This window comes from Cibotium barometz, chromosome 62 (genome assembly GCF_041138505.1).
Source record: "Cibotium barometz isolate CiBa-2024 chromosome 62, ASM4113850v1, whole genome shotgun sequence".
NCBI lineage: Eukaryota > Viridiplantae > Streptophyta > Polypodiopsida > Cyatheales > Cibotiaceae > Cibotium > Cibotium barometz.
Window position 1 is genome coordinate 27,832,714 of NC_141107.1, and position 24,639 is coordinate 27,857,352.

The following is a 24,639-nucleotide window of genomic DNA, read 5'->3' on the forward strand; positions in this document are numbered from 1 at the left end:
TTTATGCATATTCTCAAAGAAGTGATAACTTAATGAAAGTTTATCTTCAAATAAGACATGATTATTATATTTATGAAAACAACCTAAAGAGTTAAAAAAGTGAAAAATAAAAAAGTGAATTTTATCTTCAACTAAGACACATGATTATATTTGTGGCAACAAGCTAAAAAGTTGAAAAGGTGGAAAATTTACTTTCCATGGAAAGTACACGTGTTTTTTGTGAGGTGGCTCTTTTTGTTCCTTGGAATTACACATGTGTATACTTGTGAGGTAGCTCTTATTTTCCTCTAGTTTTGGAAGTAGATGTGTATATTTACAAGGTAGCTCTTTTTTCCTCTATTTTTGTGAAAAATATTTCCACTTAATTTTTTTCTTTCATTTTTACTTGTTCCTTGAAAGTACACATGTATATATTTGTGAGGTAGCTCTTTTCTCCCTCTATTTTTGGAAATAGCTTTTCTGCTTTAAAAAGGTAAACTGTGGTTTTTATTTTAATTTTGGGAGATCTTATGTCACCCACTTTCTAAGAGATTACTTTTATAATGTAGTTTCATGTGTACAAGAAAATAATAATATTTGACAAAGCGTGGCAAAGAGTGACTTGCATCTGTAATTTTGAAAGTTTGCAATGGAACTATTGATGTGGCATAGAGAACTTGCATAGCAAGTCTTGACCTCACAAGTTTGCAATGGAACTATTGATGTGGCATAGAGAACTTGCATAGCAAGTCTTGACCTCACACGTGGCAATACCTTGGATCTCTTAATGGGTAGAAATCCTTCTCCTTTTTGCCTCTAGACAATCTATTCCTTATCCTCTTACATAGAGGGAGAGGAGCTAGTTGTGAACAAAGCCACGAGCCTCAACAATAGCAGTTTTGTGTCTATCTTCTAGTATAGTAACAAAGATGGAGCTCATGCAACATTAACTCAAAAAATAATGGGACTTCCATGAAGTGTTTTTAGAAGGTAAAACAAGTCATGGGACATAGCTTCATGGGACTTTCGTTTAGATACCTAAAAGAAGGCTTCATGGGGACACCTGCATGCTAGAAGGTGAAATCTCATATTGGCATATTGGGCTGAACTCTACCATTGTGGATGCGAGTTCGAATCCCCGATCACACACACACACACACACACACAAATGCACCCACGCACGCACGCACGTACCCCCCCATAGTTTGTGTGAGCCAATAGAGAGAAACACACACACACACACACAACCCCCATAGTTGGTGTGAACCAATAGAAAAAAACACACACACCAGCACCCTTGCCCTTCAAAATTTACAGGTTTGGTGAAATATAGCAAGTTTTTTTTTTGCATTTTAGTGTAATTTTTGAGGGGCATTTGAAAATTTTGCAAGTACGTTAAGCCGTCAAAAGGAAGTTAACTATTTTTGCATTTGAGCCGTTGCTTCAATTTTGAGATTTATTTTACTACCGCTTTCTTCTTGGAAGACATGTGTGTTCGTATATATTAGTGTATTGACTATTTAAAACCAGGTTCATTGTTTATCTACCTAAGGTTGTCGCAACTATTGCTGACACACACGTTTTGACAGGTTCTGGTGTCGAGATAAGCGCGGACGTGTTTCGGGTTGGGCCATGTCAACAGGAGAACGAAATAAAAAGCGATTAATAAAAAGGGCCAGCCCCGCCAGGTCAGCGGATCAACCACATCCAGGAGAAGGCAGCCAGTGGGGTCACGTCATCTACGGGTCCAGCTCAGCCGACCAAAAGGTCATTCGTATCAGGTCGATTATAGTGGGCCTGGGGGAAAAAGCTCCGCAACGTGTTTTTAAGTTGCAATCATGTGCGGACACGTGTCTGTGGTGGGCGGACGCGTCAATGGCCGCCACAAGCAAGGTGTGCCCGCAGCGCGCCCAGTCTCCACTAATCAGCGGCGTCCATTTTCTACCCTCCAAAGTCGTCCTGCCCCCCCCCCCCCCCCCCCCCCCCCCCCCCCCTTCTTCCTTAAGTACTCCACCCCTCCCTCTTGCAGAGTCTTCGGATCATCTTGCAATTCTCTTCTCAACTTTACACCATCGCCACAATTCAGCATCGTTACCCTAGATCTCCACATCGCGCATCTCTGCACCTCCTCCTGATCATCTTGCAATTTGGTCTGAGAAACCCCACCTTGCCACCACCACCACCACCACCATCATCATCATCATCATCACCTTGCATCTCTGCACATCCCGAAACCCTAGCTTCCTTCCACAGATCGAGGTGTACAAATTTTAGCTTCCGCAGTAGAAAACCTAACACCACTGCCAACTTTGGAAACCCTAATTGCAGAAGATCTTTCTCACCTTGTACCAGAAACCCTAATTTTAGCATTTATTTTGCATTTGTGAAGCGGAAAACCCCCGCAGCTGCAATTCTCCGAACCACCTAGTAGCCGATCTCTCCACGATCTAGTGCTAAATCGGGCTTCGAGACTCGCAGATCTGTCTTAACAGGTAAACTTAGGGTCTTAAATCTCGGAAAGTTTGTCTTGCATCTTTCTGATTTCAAATTTTTAATATGTTCAAATAAATTCCAATATTAGTTTTTGCAGGATTTTCTGCAAGCCTGCAGCTGTAAAGCTTCTACGCAGCACATTTAGTGTCTCAAGTCTTACATTGTCTGCCTCAGGTAGGCCTCTGGTTTGCATTTCTTTAGTCCATTGTTCAAAATATGCTTTCCATTTAAAACTTTTGACAAAAGATTATGATGAATTTCTGCATAGTTGTTCGAAGCATCTATCTCATACAACATAAATTCATCATGTTGCATGCACATGACCTCTTGCAAGCCTCTCCTGCTGACTCCAGCGTTTCCTATTGCAAGGTGTTGCTGTCTGCATAGCAAACTTTCACTTGTTGCGTAGCTAACCATCACTTGTTGCTTTGGTGGCTTACAGGAAGAGTTCTAAGTGGTAAAGCCACGATTTGTAGCAGGAGTGATCCCGTGCACATGGATCACACATCCTATTTGGGCAGTTTATCACACCATCTCCCGCATTCCACCAGGAGCATGACCCTGTCTGCTCATAGTTTTCTCACTAACCCCCTATATGGCCCTAAGATTGGGAGGATTTGTGTTGGTGATGTGTTACCAGAAGGCTCGGTACATGCTAGGGGTGCTTTGTGTAGTGAGCTCTCAGGCAGTTCTCTACGGTCCTTGCTTCAGCACATCAGTCTGTCCTTTGCAGTCCAAAGATGCAAGTTGAGAAAACGAGGGCAGAGAAAATTCCATAGAGTCAGATGTGAGGCAGACCAGGGGAGCATAAATGGCAGTGCTTACTCAAGTGCTTCCTTTTCTGAGACCAGAAGGGTGAGCGATGTGGAGCACATGAACCTGACTGTGGTGGGTGAGCCACGATCAGACAGTTTTTATCTGCCCAGTGTGACAGTAAATCCGCTATGGATCTCGGGTGAGCCAGCCTCTGTAAAGCTTTCGACTACAGAGAAGACACACTCTAAGAATGCGTCTACAGATAGGGAGGCTTTACTTGAGAAAGCATTCATGGGGGCAAAATCATTAGAGGAGGACACAATTGAGAAGGAGGCTTGGATGCTGTTGAGGCGTGCCATTGTGAATTACTGTGGGAATCCTGTCGGAACTCTTGCAGCTAGTGATCCTAGTGATAGCACTCCTCTCAACTATGATCAAGTCTTTGTACGAGATTTTGTCCCCTCAGCTTTGGCTTTTCTTTTAAAGGGAGAAACAGATATTGTCCGGAATTTTCTACTGCATACGCTTCAATTACAGGTATTTTCATGATATTAATCCCCTCCAGGCGTTTTCAGTATTAACTTCCAGTCATACATGATTTAGCAACGCACTCAAAACCTACTATGTGGTTTTGGTAATATATGGTTGCTGGTTTTTTGTGGGTTCTACCAGTCAGACTGAGTACTTTTAATGGTATTAGAGGGCTCTATTAAGTACTTTTAATGGCATTTGGCTCTCTAAACTGACAAGTTTTTACCTTTTTGTATGTACTCATTGCAGAGCTGGGAGAAAACAGTTGATTGCTATAGTCCTGGACGGGGCCTGATGCCTGCAAGCTTCAAAGTAAAAACAGTCTATGTGGAAGGTTGTGACAACGGTGCAACTGAGGAGGTATTAGATCCAGACTTTGGAGAGGCAGCAATTGGCCGTGTAGCTCCTGTTGATTCAGGTACTTTCAATGCTGTTAGGAGTTTTATGGGTCGGAGTGCTAACTGAGAACTTAGGCTTGAATGTTTTCTATTCCTGTCGGATATTTTAGTCGGGATGAGTTGGGAAAGGAACTTAAACCTCTCCTTCTCTGTGTGCCAGGGCTGTGGTGGATCATTCTCTTGAGAGCTTATTGCAAACATACAGGCGACTATGCATTGCAGGAACGAGTCGATGTTCAAACAGGAATGAAGCTCATACTGAAGCTGTGCTTAACAGATGGGTTTGACATGTTTCCTACTCTGTTGGTCACAGATGGGTCATGCATGATTGATCGACGCATGGGTATACATGGCCACCCCCTTGAAATTCAGGTATGAATGCCAACTGCTCTCAGCAAACTGGGCAAAGAGCTAGTATATGCTCCAGTCTGTGACTTCTTATAGATGCCAATTGTTCTAAAGAGCTTTGTTTACTTTCATTCAATGCAGTCGCTATTCTACTCGGCCCTTCGGTGTGCCAGGGAGATGCTTCTTCCAGAGGATGGTGTAACTGATCTTCTTAGGGCAGTGAATAGCAGGTTGAGTGCTCTCTCATACCATATACGGGAGCACTATTGGGTAGACATGAGGAAGCTGAATGAAATATACCGATACAAGACAGAAGAGTATTCACATGAGGCTGTCAACAAGTTCAATATATACCCAGAGCAGATCCCTCTCTGGTTGATTGACTGGATGCCCAACCAAGGGGGCTATTTGATTGGGAATTTACAGCCGGCCCACATGGATTTTAGGTTCTTTTCTCTCGGAAATTTGTGGGCAATTGTTGCATCTCTGGCGACTGGAGAACAATCAGAGGGGATATTGAATCTCATTGAAGAGAAATGGGATGATCTTATCGGCAACATGCCTTTGAAAATTGCCTTCCCAGCACTGGAATATGATGAGTGGCGTATTATCACTGGCAGTGATCCAAAGAACACGTATGCTACTTGACCTATAAAATTTCTTTCAGAAAAATGTTTTCCTCGTGTTCGTCTCCTGTTGCCTTGTATCTTTCGGTGCCATAGGGCTTGTCTAGATGACAATTTTTATGATGTTATGCAGGCCCTGGTCCTATCACAACGGTGGCTCCTGGCCTACTCTTCTATGGCAAGTGAGTGTGATACATAAGAGCCCTTCACCTTTTGGGAATGTGTGAATGTATCCATGCATGTGTGTTGTGTGTGCGTGCATGTCGAGATATTATAGTAAAAAACCCTTGTAATGAAACTTAGTCACACGCATGACATGCAGATTATCATCAATATGAAAACCTTTCATAAATAAAACATGGGCACATGCAGAAGTGTGCATTCATGCATCTCTCTTTCTCTGTACGTGTGTGTGTATTTGTGGTGCACGCGTGTAACGGAACGCTAAAAACACACCCTTTCACGATACTTCTTTTTTGTTTGTTCTTTGATTTGTATGAGTACTCACATCTTCGTGCTTTGTTATATTGCAGTTCACTGTAGCTTGCTTGAAAGTGGGAAGGGCTGACCTTGCCAGGAAGGCATTGAAAGTTGCAGAAAAGAGGCTCTCAAGAGATAACTGGCCTGAGTACTACGATACCCGTACGGGCAGATTTATAGGAAAGCAGGCCAGACTGTTCCAGACCTGGTCAATTGCGGGGTTTTTAGTGGCAAAAATGTTACTGAATAATCCTGATGCAGCTAAGATTTTAACCTTTGAAGAAGATTTGGCATTGCTAGAGGCAATGTCATGCCCGATTGACTCCAACCCTCGCCGGAAGAGAAACCAGAAGGCTTAGTCACCATGAGTAGCCATATATGGATGTGTATCAATACTGTACAAAGCACATTGTTGGGAGAGGAGTTAACCATCCTTATTGGATATAGTCTCAATTATATGGAAACCCATGAATGGGTTTGTAATTCCTTTACCATCACAAATTGATTCCTTTTTTGGCTGTGGCAGAGTCCTAACATAAGTTGAGTGGGACTCTGCAATGCCAGCAGCTTCTCCATTATATTTGAGAGCATGATTTGTTTAGCTGCACAAAGGTCCCAGAGGTGTAATTGGGGACCTTCAAAAGCAGCTTTCGGATCACATTGTAAACATGATTCAATCTTAATGTGATGAGGTTAAACTCTTATGTGATCATGGTTGTTGCACCGTGTGTGTGTGCACAAGCGCTTGTTTTGAGGTAACAAAACATGATATTCATGTACTTTCACAATTAAAAGCATCATCAGATGACTTGGAAAAATCAATTCAATTTGCATTTCATGGGCTTTAATGCTATTTGGTTTTATACAATGCTCCTATCAGTGCCCACGGAAAACCAGAAACATTTTTTACAACAAATACAAAAACCTTTCCACCACACATTTTTTATTTTTTGACAAACATAAAAAAATATTCAAAAAATTATTTTCATAAATTAAGAAATGAAAAAAACCGTTATTTCTAAACCTATGCCTTCAAAAAAAACCTTGTAACATGTTAAAATGAGCATTCAAAGCACAAAAGGCAAGCAACATGTGAAAAATGCCATTTATATCATGTACTTATGAAATCTGGAAAGTTAAAGTATGAGGTGGGTTGTTGCTCTTAGCAACAATAAATTGGCTGGCTCGAAGCCTAGGAGTGGTGGTGGTAGGCAAGGTTGCAAACTCTACAATAAAATGATTGCTAAGAATGCAAAAAAGAGGCCAACCATCTTTTTTGTGTTTGTTGATGGATGGCAGTGGAGAGTGCGTGTGCTACTGGCAGCATGGCTAATAGTGAGAGAATGGAAAAAAAGCCAACCACAAAGGAGCTTTCACTCGTTTGGAAAACTTAGTTCACAACACAAGACTCAAATTTGAACCCTAATCACAATTTTTAATTGTTGGCGGTTATGGTGTGGGGGGAGATCTCACAATTCATCTTTTTCCAATACAGATGATGAGGGGGGAAGAGGGAGCACAAGAGAGAGCATGAGAAATTAAAGGTTGGCCATGGCAAAAAGAGCTTCTTTCTTTGCCAAAATGGAACACACTCCCTGCTTTTCTTGTCTCAAGTTGCAATGGTTAAACTAAATTCCATATTGGCATAAACACAATAGTAGAGAATAAATAATCCAAGAGACAATGATTGAAAGGAGTTTTGATTAATCCTTGCTAACACCTTGATTACGACTCCCATCCATCAACACATTATAGAGCTCGGCCCTCGTAAATGAGAAAGAAACAAACATTATATAGAGCTAGGCGCCCTTGTAAATGAGAGAGAAACATTATAGAGCCAGGGCCTTAATGATAAATGAGAAATACGTGCAATTATTCTCTTAAGCTCAGTTCTCTCTCAAGTAGGTTGGCGTCTCTTATCCTTGTAGCATTAAAAATTTATATTAAAAAAGGACACCTCAGAGCACATGCGTTAACTAAGCATATATTGAATTCCTCCTATGATGCCTCATTCCACCACATTGAGACTTCAAAGAAATTATACGAACACCTTTATCCTCCACTTCCAAAGAACACTTGACAACACAATCCTTGCTATCCATTACGTTATTAAAAAATAGCATGTGAACCATGGTACGATGTAGATAAATTGCAAATTAAAGGGAAAGTGGGAAAGTGGGAAAGAGGGAAAGTGGGAAACTTAAAGTTTTGGGAATTGAGAGACTTGCATGTTATAATACTCCTTCTACATCTTCATTGTTGGGTAGGGCTAGTGTAGCCCTGCCCTAAGTAGCCCCTATTTTTGAAGATACGTTTTTTTTCCGACCGCGAGTTAGTGAAGTGGTTAAGGTGGTTACTCGAGAGTCCCAAGGTCATGGGTTAGAGTCCTCCGAGCCCTCCCTCCCAAAGTGGTGGCACATATGGGTGTCTGTGTTGTTCTTTCTAATTCCAACCGATTCAATATATATATATATATATATATATATATATATATATATATATATATATATATATATATATTGAATCGATTGTTCTTTCTAATTCCAACCGATTCAATATATATATATATATATATATATATATATATATATATATATATATATTCATAAATAGATTAAATTCAAAAATCTTTTACACTCCAACATAAAAAATTATACATATTATATGTAAAATTCAGAAACCTTTAACACCCTTTCAACATCAAATTGAAAAATGTATATTTTCTTTTTTTGTTGGTTTGAAAAGTAAATACCCCCAAATACACAATTCTTAAAAACCTTTTGTTTTTATTTTTAAAGGTCAATCCCAAAAATTTGTCATTTAGCTGCGATACTAAATTTTGATTTTTTGTGAACACTGCTCCTATCACTTCATCAACATGAGAGATGAGATCTAGCTTTTGGATAAATATAAAGTTCCCTACTCTGGCTTTTGTGCACCCAGCAATTTTAAAGGCCATTGTTGGATTACCAACTAGAATTCAATGGTGTTATGGTTTCATGTGCACACCTAAAATGTAGAGTATGAGGGAGATGAAATACCATGTCCTAGCTAGTCTAGTCAATGAAATTACTTATATTATTTTTAAATATCACGTTTTAATCAATTTATATTTACAGGGCACCAATAGGTTGACTATTCATTCTTAGTGTTACTATGAAGAATACTGAGAACTACATTGAGGAAATTTGATCCTAGAACTAGATTGATAAAAAATATTTCTGATTGCTCATCAACTTACAAACAAGAATGTTATTAGAAGTATAGCTATTATAATTATGGGACTGTGAGGAATAAGGCATATGCTCTGATTATTGAATATAGAAGAAGGCCCTATTAGAGCTAGCAATATAATATGAGGGTGGAGCATTGATATCCAGTAACCCATGACCTCTGTGACCTAGTGTTATGCTCTATCCACTCCATCACATGAATTACATTAATGCATATCTTTAGAAATTAATTATAACCTTATTTTTATACAATTCTCAAATCGATGGCCAAAAAGTGCACGGTGAATTGGGGCTCACGTCTTTCACCCCATCCCCACTCCTTTTTTTTTTCTTTTTTCGTACACACCCTCAAGTGGGTGGAGCCGATTTCCCCTTACAACAATTAGCCAATTATCATGGTCGGGCAAGGGCCACGTACCATCGGGCAAGAGCCACGAATTAGGCATCCCCCATGACCACGACGATGAGTCGAGCGCTGGAACAGCGGAGGGGTCTTGTATGGATCCTCCTATCTCGGGTGATCCACCACCCGAGGAGGAGGAGTCACTCGAGTGTTCAAGGGGCAAGAGCCCGAGCAACCAAACACATCAAGCGAGCATAGGTGTCCCTTTATAACATGAGAGAGCCTAGTGGGACTTGAACTCATAACCTAGAGGTTACAAGTCACAAGCTTTGACCACTACACTAACTCAGTTGGGACCCTGATCGTGGTGGACTTATTATGGGAAAGAGAATGGACCCTAAGGAATTCGCTACAAGATCAACAGGGAAAGATTAATTGCATTTGCCTGTCAAAAATTAAAGTTGTTACAGTTGAGAGGTTATAAGAGTGTCTAAGCATTATCCTTAATGAATGTACTTGGGTATGTGTAGGCGAGAAAAAATTAAGCAAGCAATTTCTAACAAGTGCTTGTTTCATAATGGCGAGTGGTTTCTATTTTCTCTCTTCTTTGTAACTCTCTCTCTCTCTCTCTCTCTCTCTCCACATGACATAGCTGAGGGAAACCTCTCGGCCATAATAATTAGCCCCATGCTTACTACTTTGGAGAGTGGTATACTACTTGTTGGGGACTGACACTCCTCTCATGTTTCATGTTCCTGGTATTCCATGAAGAGATTTCCATAGACAATTTTGTATCACTCCATTGAGATAATTTTAATTTGTTTCTACCTTATATTCCGTTTCATGATGAGATATGCCATGGACATTATTGTATGACTTCCGTCTCATAAGCCCATTGGGTCTTTAGTAGACGCTTAATCTCTCTCTCTCTCTCTCTCTCTCTCTCTCTCTAAAATGAGAAAATTATAATCAAATTCAACCACCAATATATCAAACTTACAAAGCAAGAACAAAGGAGCCTTTGAATGATTCAAATGATTACCCAAAACGTATAACAAAGTACTTGCATATGCTAGCCCTACATGACCTCTGGGTATGTCCCATCTAGTAAGCTTGTTTGCCACCCATCAGCTGTTCAAGAAGAGGGCTGCTCCACTGTTTAGAGCCAATGATAGACATCAGTTGTCCAAGAAGAGCACAAATTCAAAGGACCACTCCAATGTCCATCTTGTGAAGCCTACCCTTTGGGTGGCCTCAAAAGCCCACCCTACTCCCGGACACATCACTAGCTGCTGGATGTAGCAGCTTTTAGCCGAGGGGTAAGCTATCCTAAGTTTGCTTTGTGTAAGTGGTTGAGAAATTAGACCAGGCCATCATCAAATGGCATACTTGCAAGTTGCTATATCGAAGAATCCAAGCCATATCTCCTTTCCAAATGTTAAATATTTGCAGTAGAGTTCTTTAGAATGTTTATGAGAAACAACTCTATTACAAAAAGAATATACAACAATTATTATTTGTACACCTTGCACCAAGCAAAGGATTTGGTCTCAATGTTTAAAGAAAGTAACATACGTGATGATAAGAATAGAAACAATAAGGGCGAATGCATCGAAGAAAAGCCCTGCTAACATTTGACCACTGAACTCTACATAACCATCAGCACTCTCACCCTCTTTTGACACGAATCTGGTTTGAGAACCCGATCCTCTTTGAGTTTGGTCAGCTTCATAAGGCCATACGAACCCGCCACCTTGTTGGCGAGACACTTCTTGCGCCAGGCCCCAATCATAAAACCGTCGCTCTTCAACACTGCTGAGAACATCATAGGCTTTTTGTAGCCTCAAAAACTTTTGAGCTGCAAGTTCTAATGGCATGGAGGTTGTGTCTGGATGATACAGCTTGGACAACTTCCTATAGGCAGTCTTGATACCTTCCAGATCTGCATCCGGACGCACACCTAAGAACCTGCAACACTAAACAGTTGTGCTCCAATTGAGAATAAACATTATCACATAGGGGGTGGTGATGGTGTTTTTTTCCAGTTTCAAAAGAGCTTAGGCAGATGCAGACCAGAAAAAGTATTATATGGGAAGAAAAGCCAGACAACATGGATGCAACAGCTGGATTATTTATGGAAGCAGCTATGACATGCTTGGAGGGCTAATCCCTTTGTAGAGTGCTAACCTAAATTTAAAGAGGCTGTTGTTGTCAGAGTTCTGGAGCAAATAAAGTACAACCACAGCCTTGCAACCAGTATATGGGTGAACTCTCCATTTGGATTGTCCATGCTAGACCATGCTTCATCCATTGGAGGATCCAACAAGTGAGGTGGAAAGGCCATTTTGTATGAACAGCTCTAGACCCCTGACATATCTTGCAATTTGCTGGGGCGAACAGGATCTGTTTTAGACTAAGGGGGGGATCAACCATTGGCTAGAACCTCCACTCCAGCTCACTCCTTCCTACCTTTTTCTCTCCCATCTCTAGAGACTTCCATGGAAATACACCATTCTGAGCTTAGTCTCATTACTACACTTACAAATAAGATTAAGTTTTAATAAAAATTACAATTACTTTGAGAGCTAAACTCAAATTCTTTCCCATGAGTAAATATACTCGAGGGTTAAACTCGTTTCTGGGTGCACAAACAGGGTGTAACTAAACCTAACTATTTGATACAAATCGATCATGAAACCTCAAATATGTTTAAAACCCACCTACAAACCCTAATTTGGAAAAAACCCATCTGGAAAATGAAGCAAAGGGAAGGGTCATATGAACTTACTCGTAATGGGTGTCAAGGGCTTGGGAGACGAGGTTGCTGAGGAGGCCATCGAGGACGGAGCTGCGGCCTTCTGCGATAGAGGCACTGTCGGAGGCGGCGTCGCGGGAAGCTCCTCCAATCCAGCCTTCGTCGGGGGAGCTCCAGTGGATGCGCGTGTCCTTCTCAGGCTCCGGATTCCATCCTTGCCTGTATGCACAGCATGTTGGGCGCTGGCCTTGCCCTTGGCCATGCGAGAATGGTCGCACATGCACCCATTTTGGGTGGACAAATTGAACGGCTGGCACTGCAAGCAGAAGATGGCTGGGTTGTACCATATCTCTCATACTTGCTACCCTTCCCAATAAATCATCAATTATATGGAAATATATCTTATATCCGAGAGGTACTAAAAAAGGAGTGCTAATGCAAAGATTAGTGGGTTATTTGAAATATAATCATGTGTACCCTTCTTTAAGTCAAGGTGAGATCTTCATGCCACTTGATAATCCAGATGAAAATCACAAAGTTACACACACTCTAGAAGAGCACTCACCAAAGCAAACATGGATTTCTTAACCTCTTTGGGGAAAATAGGAGAAATTCCATGTTCGGATCCACCACTCATCACATGAACATGCCACCCAGCTAGCTAGCCAGTTTACCACACATTCCGTCCATGTCGATACTTCTTTGTCAAATGTGGCAACTTTTTGTCAAGCTAGTGTGTAACACCCTGTTTTCTAGAACCACTCAGGGATATAAAATCTCGCTATGTGAGTTCAAAAAGCCTAAGATAAAACATATTTAACTAATCCCATAAGATAAAAACCTAAAATAAAACATATGTAACTAATCGCATAAGCGTGTCGAGATGAGACATATTGTACTTCCGAGAATGGGTCATTCCCTTTTAATATCATGTCTCGTGTAATTTGCCATTTGTCATTTGTTCTATGTTGTTTTCTGTTGCACATTCCTTGCATATAAGTTTATGGTTTTTGAGTAGCTTCTCTTCATCCTTTCTCCATGATTTAGGACATATACATGGTGTGTTTCAAGAGCTTCTGCAACATCAACAATTATTGAGAATAATCTCATAGAGTACATGATGGGTGTGTTCCTTAACATAAGTGATAGCATATTTTCAAGTCTCAACTTAGAGATTGGAGACACGTAGTCAATCATGGAGCCAAAAAAAACATCAAAAAAAGAAGCAATCAAGAGGATTTTTTAAATCATCTATCCAAAGGAGAGCATGACAAAGCACTATGAGACTACACATCAACACTCACAAGCTCGGGGTGCGAAATCTTGCTTGAGGTGAGTCACCAACAAAAGGGGTGCTTGAGCTAGGGTAGGGGCTTGTTGATGGTGTGTATACATGGGGGAACAAAGGATACAAGAGATGTACACTTATGGGCAACTATCCAAGCATATAAGAGGGTTGGGACATACTCCTTATGCCATGCTAGTGAGTTTCTATTTTTACTTATTGCTAATCAACCTCTCACTTACTTGGTGTCTAATCAACTTCTTAATCAACCTAGTGTTTGCTTCCTTGTGCATGAACACATTAGGTGAGAGATTAGGCTATGGCCCTAGGATGGTTTATGGGAGTTTAATTTGCATTAAAAAATATTTAAAACTAATATTGAGAAATTTAAATTTAAATTGATTGAACATAGAGACTTCATCCTCTAGTGTTGGTGGTGACTGAATTGGTTGCAAAGTACTTTCTAGGGAGGACAAGAGTTTGCCCAACCTCAAGGTATTCCTATACCCTGTGGTCTCTCACACTTTGTAGTAGCCAGAAATGGTTCTTATCGATCTAGCAGAGTTGAAATCTCTCTTTCAAACAAGTGCAGGATCTTCAAGCTAGATTTTTTCTTAGAAAGCAACATTGGACTACTCCACATGTAAAAAATAGACATTACTTATCCTACGTTCACTATGAAGTTGTATTATAGAGAGAAGGAAAGGCATACATATTATTTGAGAGTTTAGTTGAGCAAGTGATAATCTCACTTTGCTATTATTTATAGTGAGAGTTTAGTTGAGTGGGTGGGAATCTCAATATATGGAAGAACATGAGATAATAGTAGTTAAGATGTTCCTTATGAATCCAGCCTTTTCTTGTGGTGGCAAGACCTCAAAGGAAAGTCCAAGTCCCACGCTCCAAGGACTTGGGCAAACTTCAAGGATTTATTTCATGGATGCTTTTGTGTGGGAGCCCGATGAGGCTATAAACTTCCTCCATTTACGTACCATTTAGTTGGCTGGGAAGACCTTTGAGGCCTTTATATAGGAGTTTTAGAGAATTAGTCATGAAGTTCTCTAACCTCCCAGGTGATTTTGTGTGCCTTTTCTTCTTACAAAAGCACTTCCCCTATGAAGTGAGGAAAAACTTGGCCATGACTTGCAATCCATCTTTCTATAATCTCAATGATGATACTATGACAATAGCTTAGAAGAAAAATGTTGGTTCTTTTGATGAACAACAGAATGCATGGAAAAAGAAAAGAAAGAGTAAAAAGACCCACCAAGCTACTCCAGTCAAGAGACCTAGTGGGGATGTCTCACCTTCTAAAGAGAGGTTTCTTGATCAAAAAACTCAAGCTAATTTTTCATCAACCCTTGAGGCCCGTGTTAAAAGGGTTTGTTATAAATATCATAAACTAGGCCATTATGCACTTCCTTATCCTTTGAATAAGAACTTGGTGGTGGTATGCTAATTTAGGAACACTTGATTCAGTCTAGTTCTACTCCATGTAATCCCTTTACTTCTAGCATTAACATCTATATTTGTAATACAAATTGTAAGAATCAATGCCTTAAGATGGGGAGGTTTGGTCCTCATGACCCAATCTGAGTGTCAAGTGAAGTCATAAGAACCCATGTGTGTTTTATTTGGATGATGAGAGTACACGCAATTTTATCGATGCTACTTCTCTTATCTAGGACTTTGTATCTTGTTTGTGCCAAGTGACCAGTAATACATTGTGAACTTGCACAAGTTCTAGTAACCACTTTGGTGAACATGAAGCACACGGTTGAAACAATCAAAGACATCTTCATCATGTCATAATTATCAAAGCATCAAGCCTCTACACATATTGGGCATCAAGGAAACAGACAATCAAGCCTAAGTTTATGTAAAAGCTCTAGAACTAACAATGGGCGCCCACGAGTCACTTATTCCCTAAGTAGCCAAGTGAGAAATTACTTATGAGGTATATAAATCAATGGGTGTCCACCACGGGTCACTTACTCCTACATAGCCAAGTGAGAAATTACTTATGAGGTATATAAGAAAATGTTCTCATGTTTGTAGACATCTTCCCACTTTATCCCAGTTGGATGTTTCAAAGTTAGTTTGTGTTCACACCCTCTTTGGGTGTGAACATCCCTTATTAGGTTTTGGTCAAAACATAAGGCTTGATGCCTATAAAAGCATGTACTTGGGTGGTTCTATTGTTACATTGAGCATTTGAGTTATGCAAATGTTTTTCTTGTGTTTTCTTTCACATCTCTATCTCTATCTCCCACTACTCTCTCTATCTCTATGCAACAACTGGGTCCATCCTGTGCATCAACTAGTCATGGGTGCGCATGCTCTATCCTGGCACCATGAATACTAGCATGGGATCAAAGCCACCTTCGTTATGCTCCATACGCATTCAATATGATACTTTTTTATGAACTGTGTGTTTCTCATCAGAGTTGTCACCATCATCATTGTCAATGTTGTTTTTGCTTTCTAAAGCTGTGTGTTTTCTCACGAGATCTTTTCCCTATGTGTTTTCTCAACCTACTAGCATTCTAGTTAGGCGTATAACACTCATCCTAAGTGTTTTCTCAACGGAGCTATGTGTTTTCATAACTGACCTATATGTGTTTTCTCAACCTACCAACATTCTAGTTAGGCATATACCTCTCATCCCAAGCAAGAAAGGGAGGTAAAAGAACTATATAAGGAAGGCAACTATATCAGCAAGCAAAGAGAGGCCATATGTGAAGAATGCACATAAGAGGATGAGCTTAAGCAATCTTCTTTACACACACACGCGCACGTGCGCACACACACATGTAAGAGTAAACAAGTACGCAGGAGAGGGATGTACATATGAATTTTTTTCTTTCTTCATTATATAAAGATAAGAGTATATGCTATAAGGGAAAGTACTCTACTAGTATATACTATAAGGGAAAGTAATAAAACATACAAGATCCATAGTGTGAACATAACTCTATGAGTTGGTGCTATAACTATGTTGTAACTTTAGTAGCCAAAGTAGTTGTCATACAACCAGTAAAACCACTAGCGGCATATCAACCATAATCTCGCCAACCATGCCAACAATGTAAGTGTGGAGGTTTCATCCTATAGTAGACTTCCCATGTATAGGTGCTACTCTCTATGATGAGCGGATCTATGGTGGTACTCCCTCCATGAGTACAATCTCCATCTCTCTAGATCCCTTTCTCTTGCAATGGTATCAAAAACTTTTTGAAGGTGACAACATGCAAGGCATCAATGGTATCAGAAACTTTTTGGAGATGACAGCATGCAAGGCATCTTTAGAGAGAATGGCATGGTTGAAATTGATGCTCACCTTGAGGTCGTTGCATCTTCAGTGATGAGTTAAGGAATTCAAAGAACATAGCATTGATGTGTATGCCTCTATCATCATTGAGTGAAACTATATCCATTCTTATCACTCTAAGTAATCACATACAACTTTACTTGCCTTGATGTTTGGAGTGAGTGACAGAAGGTGAAGATTAGAGATAACTATACTTTATCTTGTACTAGTGCATCATAGAAATCAACTTAGAGCTTTATGGAGATCTAAGCTCTAAGGTTCGAAGCAATTAACTCAAGTACAATTAAAAAATCTACATCGTGTATATTCTAGTCATTGATTCTAGGTGCAAGCTCATCCTGAGACATATTGATCCATGCTTCATAGCCAATAGGCTCAGTAGAAGGCATGGCCATCTCGTCGCGCGACATCCACTTGTTACCATCTGAGATTTTGATCATCGAGAGATTTGCTCATGAATTATCATCATGGATCTATGCTCGATATCTCGAGTTGTCATTTCGTGTCATGGTTCACATATCTTTTGTAGGGTTTACATATACCTTTGGCACTTTGAGGCTTAGACTTCTAGATCCTCATTTCCCTACTTCATGCTACGATGAGGCGGCATACTCATGCCATGTTTGGATGTTCGAGCTTGAGGGTTTGATGCCTAGTCACTTGAGGGTTTGATGCCTAATCACTTGAGGCATTTCTTGATGAGGTGGATGTATGTGCCAGATGGTTCAAATGGTTCACACATGATGGCGACTTCATTAATTCATTACTTGGCTACATTGACATGGATGATTTCTTTATTGTTTGCATGGGATGGTTCTTCTTTCAGTGACTTGCACTAGTGCCCTACACTCTTAAGTTGCTATGATTATGCTCTAGTGGGTGGATGTATGCCATACAGATTTAGATGATGATGGTGATGATGTATCACACACATATCGCATGGGATAGTTCTTATTTTGGTGACTTGCATGATTGTCCTACACTCTTAAGTCTCTATGATTATGTTCTAGTGTGGCAAATGTATGTCATACAGATTCAGCTGATGATGATGATGATGTATCACACACATATCGCATGGGATAGTTCTTATTTTGGTGACTTGCATGATTGTCCTACACTCTTAAGTCTCTATGATTATGTTCTAGTGTGGCAAATGTATGTCATATAGATTCAGCTGATGATGATGATGATGTATCACACACACACATGCACATGATGATATTAATGCACATGCACATGGTGATGATATTGACACATATGCACATGATGATGATGCATGTGATAGTGATGTGTATGACTTAGATCATGTGGACATGAGCTTGAGGGCAGGGATGACACCGAGAATTATGGGTGATGATACACCTATGCCTACTTACCTTCCTAGGGATCATTTGGATGCATTAGATTATCATGAGGACATCCATGGAAGACAAAATAACATGTCTCATAGTAGGAATCATGTAAGAATAAATGAATCAACACATGTAACATCACTTCCATCCATGGTTCAATATATGTATGGGCACGATCTATACCATGCAACATATTCTCATGTGCTAGAACATTTATATGTTCATGATTCTCCAAAACAAAAGCATGTATGGGCATGATCTATACCATGCAACATATTCTCATGTGCAAGAACATTTATATGTGTGTGATTCTCCAAAGCAAAATCATGATCAATAGCATCATCACATAAGCATAATCGTTTACTAAATAATGACAATGTATCCACACATAAAAGATAAGTAGCATCATCCATCAAATAACTGACCATGTTGCTCTCATAGTCTCTAAAGTCACCATCATAGGCAAGGTCTGTCTCCATCAATGGTGTTTCCCATCTATGATCCATATTCCCTGATAGGTCAACCTCCATAATTACAGAATCTAAGAAATATCTAAATCAAATATAAAGCACTCAAGATCCATGTGCATAATCTCACCTCTCCTATAGGGCCTCACCTCAGTAAAGTCGTCACTACCCTCATGTATAATGCATGGCTTCTCAAACACATGAACTGTATCCACTTGAATGCTGCAACAAGGAAAGCTATGAGAACTAGGACTAGTGGATGAATGATGAATGCCTCCACATGTAAACATTCTAGAGGAGGAGTAGTCTAACACATATAACACAAGAAACTCAGGTCTATGCTCCTCATGGTCCATCATATACTCATAGGTGTCCCATAAGTGAAGTATCATCAATCCTATGTGTAAGAATGGATGTATCACTAATCACATACTCATGGGAATCCAATGCATGATCAATAAAATGCTCACGACCGACATGATCCTATGTTCTTTTGGAGCCAAGACATTGTCTTTGAATGTATTATATGCCACTTGGGATGTATTGTATTTAATTATGTGGCATGTCATTCGAATGCACATGTGATGCATCTATGTTTTACCCTACATGGTGATTCTTTTGTGCTAGGACCATTTGACATTTTGGCCATAAGGGATGGGTTCATTTTGTGGATACGTTGGATGCCAGATTTACACCATGGTCCTGAGAGGATGGGCTTGTGAGTTTTCCCTTTGACTTAGGATCTACTACTACATTTTACATTCCGACCGGAGTGATGAGTTCATTTGGTGGATACTTTGGATTCTAGATTTACACCATGGTTACAACAAGGATGGGCTTGTGAGTTTTCCCTTTGACTTGGAAGCTACTAGTACATTGATTTCAAGGGTGATGTATATGATGGTTATCCATTTGACCCAGGAGGATATATAGATAGCTTCATCATCAATGGTGGATCCCTACATTTCCCATTTGATCCAGGTGGTTGCATGGTTAGCCTCATCTTTGACGATATTCCACCATCCTTTCATTTGATCTCGAGGTTCATATATCTTTGGCGTGGCTCATCTTTTGGTATTTTGGTATTTTGTTTGACCTTGCATTGATACCTAGTTGTGGGTCAATTTTTTTGGCTTTTATATATAGCCTCTTGTATATGTTTGTTATGTACAACCACCCTTCAATTTCAACCAAGGATGTAATAATTGTAGGAGGGGATGGTCTGTAACAAAGGGATTTTGGTACGTACATGCACATGAGGGATGGGCATAGGCACATGGGGCTTTAGGTACATTTAGACATGTGTATTGGGGCATATGGGGCCTTGGGACTATAAAAGGCATATGCCCTATATACTTGGAACTTTTTTACCTATATAAAAGGAAAATACCCTATATACTTGGAACCTTTTGACCTTTTTGACATATGATACACATTTAACTTTCTTGAAGCTTGTGCAAGCCTTTACGGTGGCTACGTTATGGTAGACTTTCCATGTCTAGGTGCTACTCCCTATGATGAGTGGATCTATGGTGGTACTCCCTTCATGAGTGCAATCTTTATCTCTATCTCCATATCCCTCTCTTGCAAGTATCCACATGACACATCAGAATGTCTAACATTCTTCCTCAACTTGCTTAACCAAGATCTCATAATAGACCCATTACTAGAGGACTCTCTTAGTTCACTAAGTGCCTATGATTGCTACTTAGTAAGGTAGCTATTTGATTCTTCAACCTCTATTGAATCTTTCATTAGCATATACCAGCTATTTTATTCTTCAACCTCTATTGAATCTTTCATTAACATATACCAGCTATTCATATCATTAAACACAACATCCCTGCTCACCTGCATATACATAGTGGGGTTATAGCATCTATAACCTTTTTTCTCAAGCGAATAACCAATGAATATATATTTTTCTACCTTGGGGTGTTCTACTTACTTTGCACCTCATTTAGTACATGTACATAAGAAATGTACCCAAATTATGTCAAATCTAGTTTTTTGCACGTAAATTTTCTTTTATTCAAGTGCCATGCCATGAACTGTAGTGGGCATCCTGCTCTATTACCTTTCAGGCCAAAAATAATGAGGCATCCCCTTCTCATTCATCAATACATAAGCAACGTTTTCAATATGAATAGTTTTTCTTTTTGCTACGATGTGTACTTGCATGCAAACTACCTCTAATCCCATGCTCTCTCAAATAGTTACTGAATTCATTGGAGAAACATTCTCCACCACCATTTGACCTAAGCATTTTATGTGCATTCCTTTTTCTTCCTCTACCATAGATGGTGGGGGAGAAATATTCTCCCCCACCATCTGACCTTAGGCATTTTTATGTGCATGCCTTTTTCTCTACCATAGCTTTGAAGCTCTGAAAGTAAACACCACTTTCCTCTTTTATAAAATACACCCACACTTTCATCAATGAAAGATATATAATAATGGCATCCTTTGATTGATGATGTCTTTATTTGTGGCTTGGGGTGATACAACTTACTCTTTTGATCCACGATCACCATCATATTCAAGGGGTTACTCTCTATGATGAGTAGACATACGTGTACTCCATGTATAATGAGTGCATTTTCCTAACTTCTCTCACTAGATCCCTTTCTTGAATACATTTTAACATCTTGAATACATAAAGAGACTTTCCCAACATGGATAGTAGGGTTCACTATATCACCACATGTTTCTATATAACCTAGTTTCTCCAAATCTTTTAATTCTTTAAACCAGTCACCACCACGGCTAGTTATGTGGTTAGACCTAAATTAATATACTATACATCTCTTGAATTTGGTACATCTATTGCAGTCATGGAGCTAAGCATATTTGCATCATAAAAAATTACTCAGCTCTATCTTCAGTGTGCTTACTTAATGATACATAGTTCCCTTGCTGCAACTTCCCACTTTTTATGCTATTTTTATTTTTATAGTAGTCATTTGCTATATACCTTGGTTTCTCACAGTAATAGCACTCTATGCTAGTTCCACTTTAATTTCTTTGACATCCATCTCGGCCCCACACGGGTGAACATGTGTGAAGGAGATTGCGGTAAAGGCTATCTATATTAGAAGCCTCATTGTATGGTTCATAACATATTGCAAATACAAGGTGTTGAGTGTGCCTATCTTTCTACCTCTCATTAGTGTGCAAATTAGCATCATGGCTTATTTTTATTATTTTAATCCTCTTTAATCTTTATGCTAATTAGCATAATTTTTGCTTTCTTAATATGGTATCAAAGCATACGTTTAGCTAAGTCTAGATTAATGTGTGTGTTTATTTAAAAATTTCTATTATCATTCTTTATGTATAGATAAACTTTATGGCACACTCATTATCTTGCTAGTTCATGCACGCTACACCAAATTGTTGAGGAGAAGAGTATACTACAAAGATGGAGGAGATTATTGCTATGAAGAAAAGAAAGTTTCTATACGACATTAAGAGGAGATGTTACAAGAGAAATCATAAGTCCTTGGTATGATTCTTGTTGCAAGTTCAATTTATTTTATGGTTGTAAATTAGTGGTTATGTTACCTCATAGTACTTGGGAACATGGTAGTTTAGATGCCTTGAAAGGCTTATAACCTTGGTGCAAAAGGCAATCTGGAATGTGGGGTCTCATTTAGGTAGAGTGAGAAACTTGTAGCTGTTAAGTTGTGGGAAGCAATCATATGAAAGTGAGCACTAAGAAGCTCACAGAAAGTGTAACCTCTATATGGAAGGGGTTTGTAAACAGCATGTGAATTGCAACAACCATTGAACATAGAAAGAAGAGGCTCAATTGGTAGAGGGTTCTATGATGAATCCTATAAGCGAAGTAGCTTCAAGAGTTAACTTGCAGGCAAATGGCTTGTTTGAAAGGGCTCAAAGAAGCCTTTGGAGCTCATGGATCTCTATGAAGTCAATGAATAGAAAAATAAAGGGCAGTAGTAGAAATCCATTAAAGAGAGGGTTGCATAGTAAGAAGCACGCTTTGTGGGCAAGGTAGCGCATCATTGCAATTTGGAGAAGCTGTGAAGCTCATCAATGTTAACACATTAGACATGCAACCTATGAGAAGGTTGGAGCTATGAAGGATATACTGGTGTGCAAGTTGGCACATGTTGAAGGTCATCATGGATAGAAGACCTCATTTTGGTAAAGCTCAACCAAAGAAGAATCACTACCCACATGGTGGGTGGATAAGGGCCACCCACCACGACCCATATAGAGAGAGGGGTAGAAGATCCTGGAAAGAAGACCATCATAGCTATGCAAGAAGAAGGGAATAGTGATGAAAAATGGCAGCCTTATTTTGATAGGGTGAAAGCCTTCTAAGCCCTTGTTCACATGCCTTGAAACCATAAGTGAAATACTTTGAAAAATCTCCTACAAATAGGTTTTTCACACATGGGTTCTCTACTCGACTACGGCCAAAATGTTTTTTTATAAAATCGTATCACTCAGCTTACGAGGGTACATTGCCCGAGCTCGTTGGAATCTTAAATTGGATTGTTATTTTCAAATGGTTGTGATCGTGAGAGGCTCGTCATTATATGGTGCAATGCCCAAGTGATATGGTGCTTGAAATAAAGTCTAGCTTGACTAGACTTGTCTCACACATGCTTGGTGGTGATCTAGCAACACCTAGATGCATTTCAAAACTTCTCCTCATAGCCTTGAAATATCAAGCAAATATCGGCTTTACAAAAGCCATGGTGTTTTTTTTACCACGCTAGATGGGTGCCATGCCCTTACACTGGATGTATACTCTCACCCCACTATGAGGGTCCTCTACCCGAGTGTAGGGATCTAAAAATGAATGAATTGTGGTGTGTGTTGAGTTGTACATGTGTAGATGATGCATTTGTGGGTTGATTCCTTTTTTCAAACACATGGGTGTCCTAAAAGCACTTGGGTGGTTCTGCCCGAGTATTTTGGTGCTCGAAATGGAATTCACGTGTCTAAGTTGTTGAACACTCCAATTTTCATTGAGGGGGAGTGTTGAGATTGGCGAGAGGTGAGAGGTAAGTTGATCAAATTAGTTGGAGAGATTGAGAACAACCGATTTTACATTGAGGAGGGGTGTTGAAATGTGCAATGTTAAATTTTGGCAATGAAGCTCGGTCTTGATGTGTGAGTGTGGGCACATATTATAATGTTGAGAAAGTTCATGTGTATGAATGCACCTTAAGAGTGCTAAATATTATCTTGTGTGTGTGGATGGATAAGAGTGCCTCGTGGGTGGACATATGTAAAGGTGATTGGGGTAAAGGCTATCTATATTATAAGTCTCATTGTATAGTTCATAATATATTAAGGAGTGACATTTTCTTTTGGAAGCTCTAGATCCATCTCATCACCTGAAATATTTACTCAACTTCCCTCGTCACATTATGCAACTTCTATTTTAGCTACATCTTCCAAGCTTGGGTTTTTTTCTTGTATATCTTCACAAGGTGTCCCAAGCCTCCTTAGGCATTTATGCATCCTATATATGCACAATCACAGGATTTGTCACGTTGAAAGATATACTACCTTTCTAGCTCTTTCATGCCATGCTTTATATGCATTCACTTGTTGTGGGGTTGAATTTCCTTCAATAATCTTTGACTCCTTTTTATCACCCATGATGAACTCCCAATATCCTTTTCCCCATAAGAATATTAGTCATCCTAAACTTCCGTGCTTGGAAGTTATTCTTGTCTAGATTCTTGCTCACAATCTGTGATATGTCAAACGTCTTTACTTGCAGCACCTTACCAAATAGTGCTTATAAAATACCTTCTACACTTGCAGCAAATCTGCAACCTTCAACAAACAGTAATGTAAACCTTTTATAATATTGTATGTGAACTAGTATATGTAAACATACATTCACCAACACATGCAACACTTAGATTCTCAGCATAGACTATCTTGCAAGCAATTTTTTGTTACAACTTTGCTTTGACCAAAAATTGGGCATACATAGTCAAAATTAACACTTTCATAGAGTGCCTGGGAACATCTTGCAGTAAAGCCAAAAATGGCTCGAAACGTGCCCAAATCGCATCAAAATGCACAAAAATGTAGTTAATTGTACATAATATAGTCTTCTTCCTTCACCCAAGAGGGTGCCTTAATCTGAGATAATGACTTCCTTCACCCAAGAGGATGCCTTAATCTGAGATAATGACTTCCTTATCTACCTGTAGCTCTCATAGCTACCAAAGGTGACTTCCTTGTCTTCTTTTAGCTCTCATACCCAAGA

General features: G+C 39.6%; 2 protein-coding genes across 3 annotated transcripts; one reads left to right on the forward strand and one right to left on the reverse strand.

Annotated features, from left to right (window-relative positions):
- Positions 1 to 1,973: 1,973 nt before the first annotated feature.
- Positions 1,974 to 6,321, forward strand: A/N-INVA (Plant neutral invertase family protein). Of its 2 annotated transcripts, none has more exons than XM_086795083.1 (8): positions 1,974 to 2,471; positions 2,561 to 2,646; positions 2,915 to 3,765; positions 4,009 to 4,177; positions 4,318 to 4,529; positions 4,647 to 5,140; positions 5,265 to 5,313; positions 5,665 to 6,321. In XM_086795083.1, the coding sequence occupies exons 3-8, from the start codon at positions 2,968 to 2,970 to the stop codon at positions 5,968 to 5,970; spliced, it is 2,028 nt and encodes a 675-aa protein (XP_086651209.1). In that variant the 5' UTR covers positions 1,974 to 2,471; positions 2,561 to 2,646; positions 2,915 to 2,967; the 3' UTR covers positions 5,971 to 6,321. The 2 variants fall into 2 exon arrangements, with proteins under 2 accessions (XP_086651209.1, XP_086651208.1); XM_086795082.1 differs by having other exon boundaries at positions 2,570 to 2,646.
- Positions 6,322 to 10,654: 4,333 nt separating this feature from the next.
- Positions 10,655 to 12,326, reverse strand: LOC147604318 (NAD(P)H-quinone oxidoreductase subunit T, chloroplastic-like). Its single transcript, XM_086795084.1, has 2 exons — positions 11,976 to 12,326; positions 10,655 to 11,155 (listed from the first exon to the last, which is right to left on the reverse strand). Exons 1-2 carry the CDS (start codon positions 12,296 to 12,298, stop codon positions 10,738 to 10,740), a joined length of 741 nt encoding a protein of 246 aa, XP_086651210.1. The 5' UTR covers positions 12,299 to 12,326; the 3' UTR covers positions 10,655 to 10,737.
- Between the last annotated feature and the right edge of the window lie 12,313 nt (positions 12,327 to 24,639).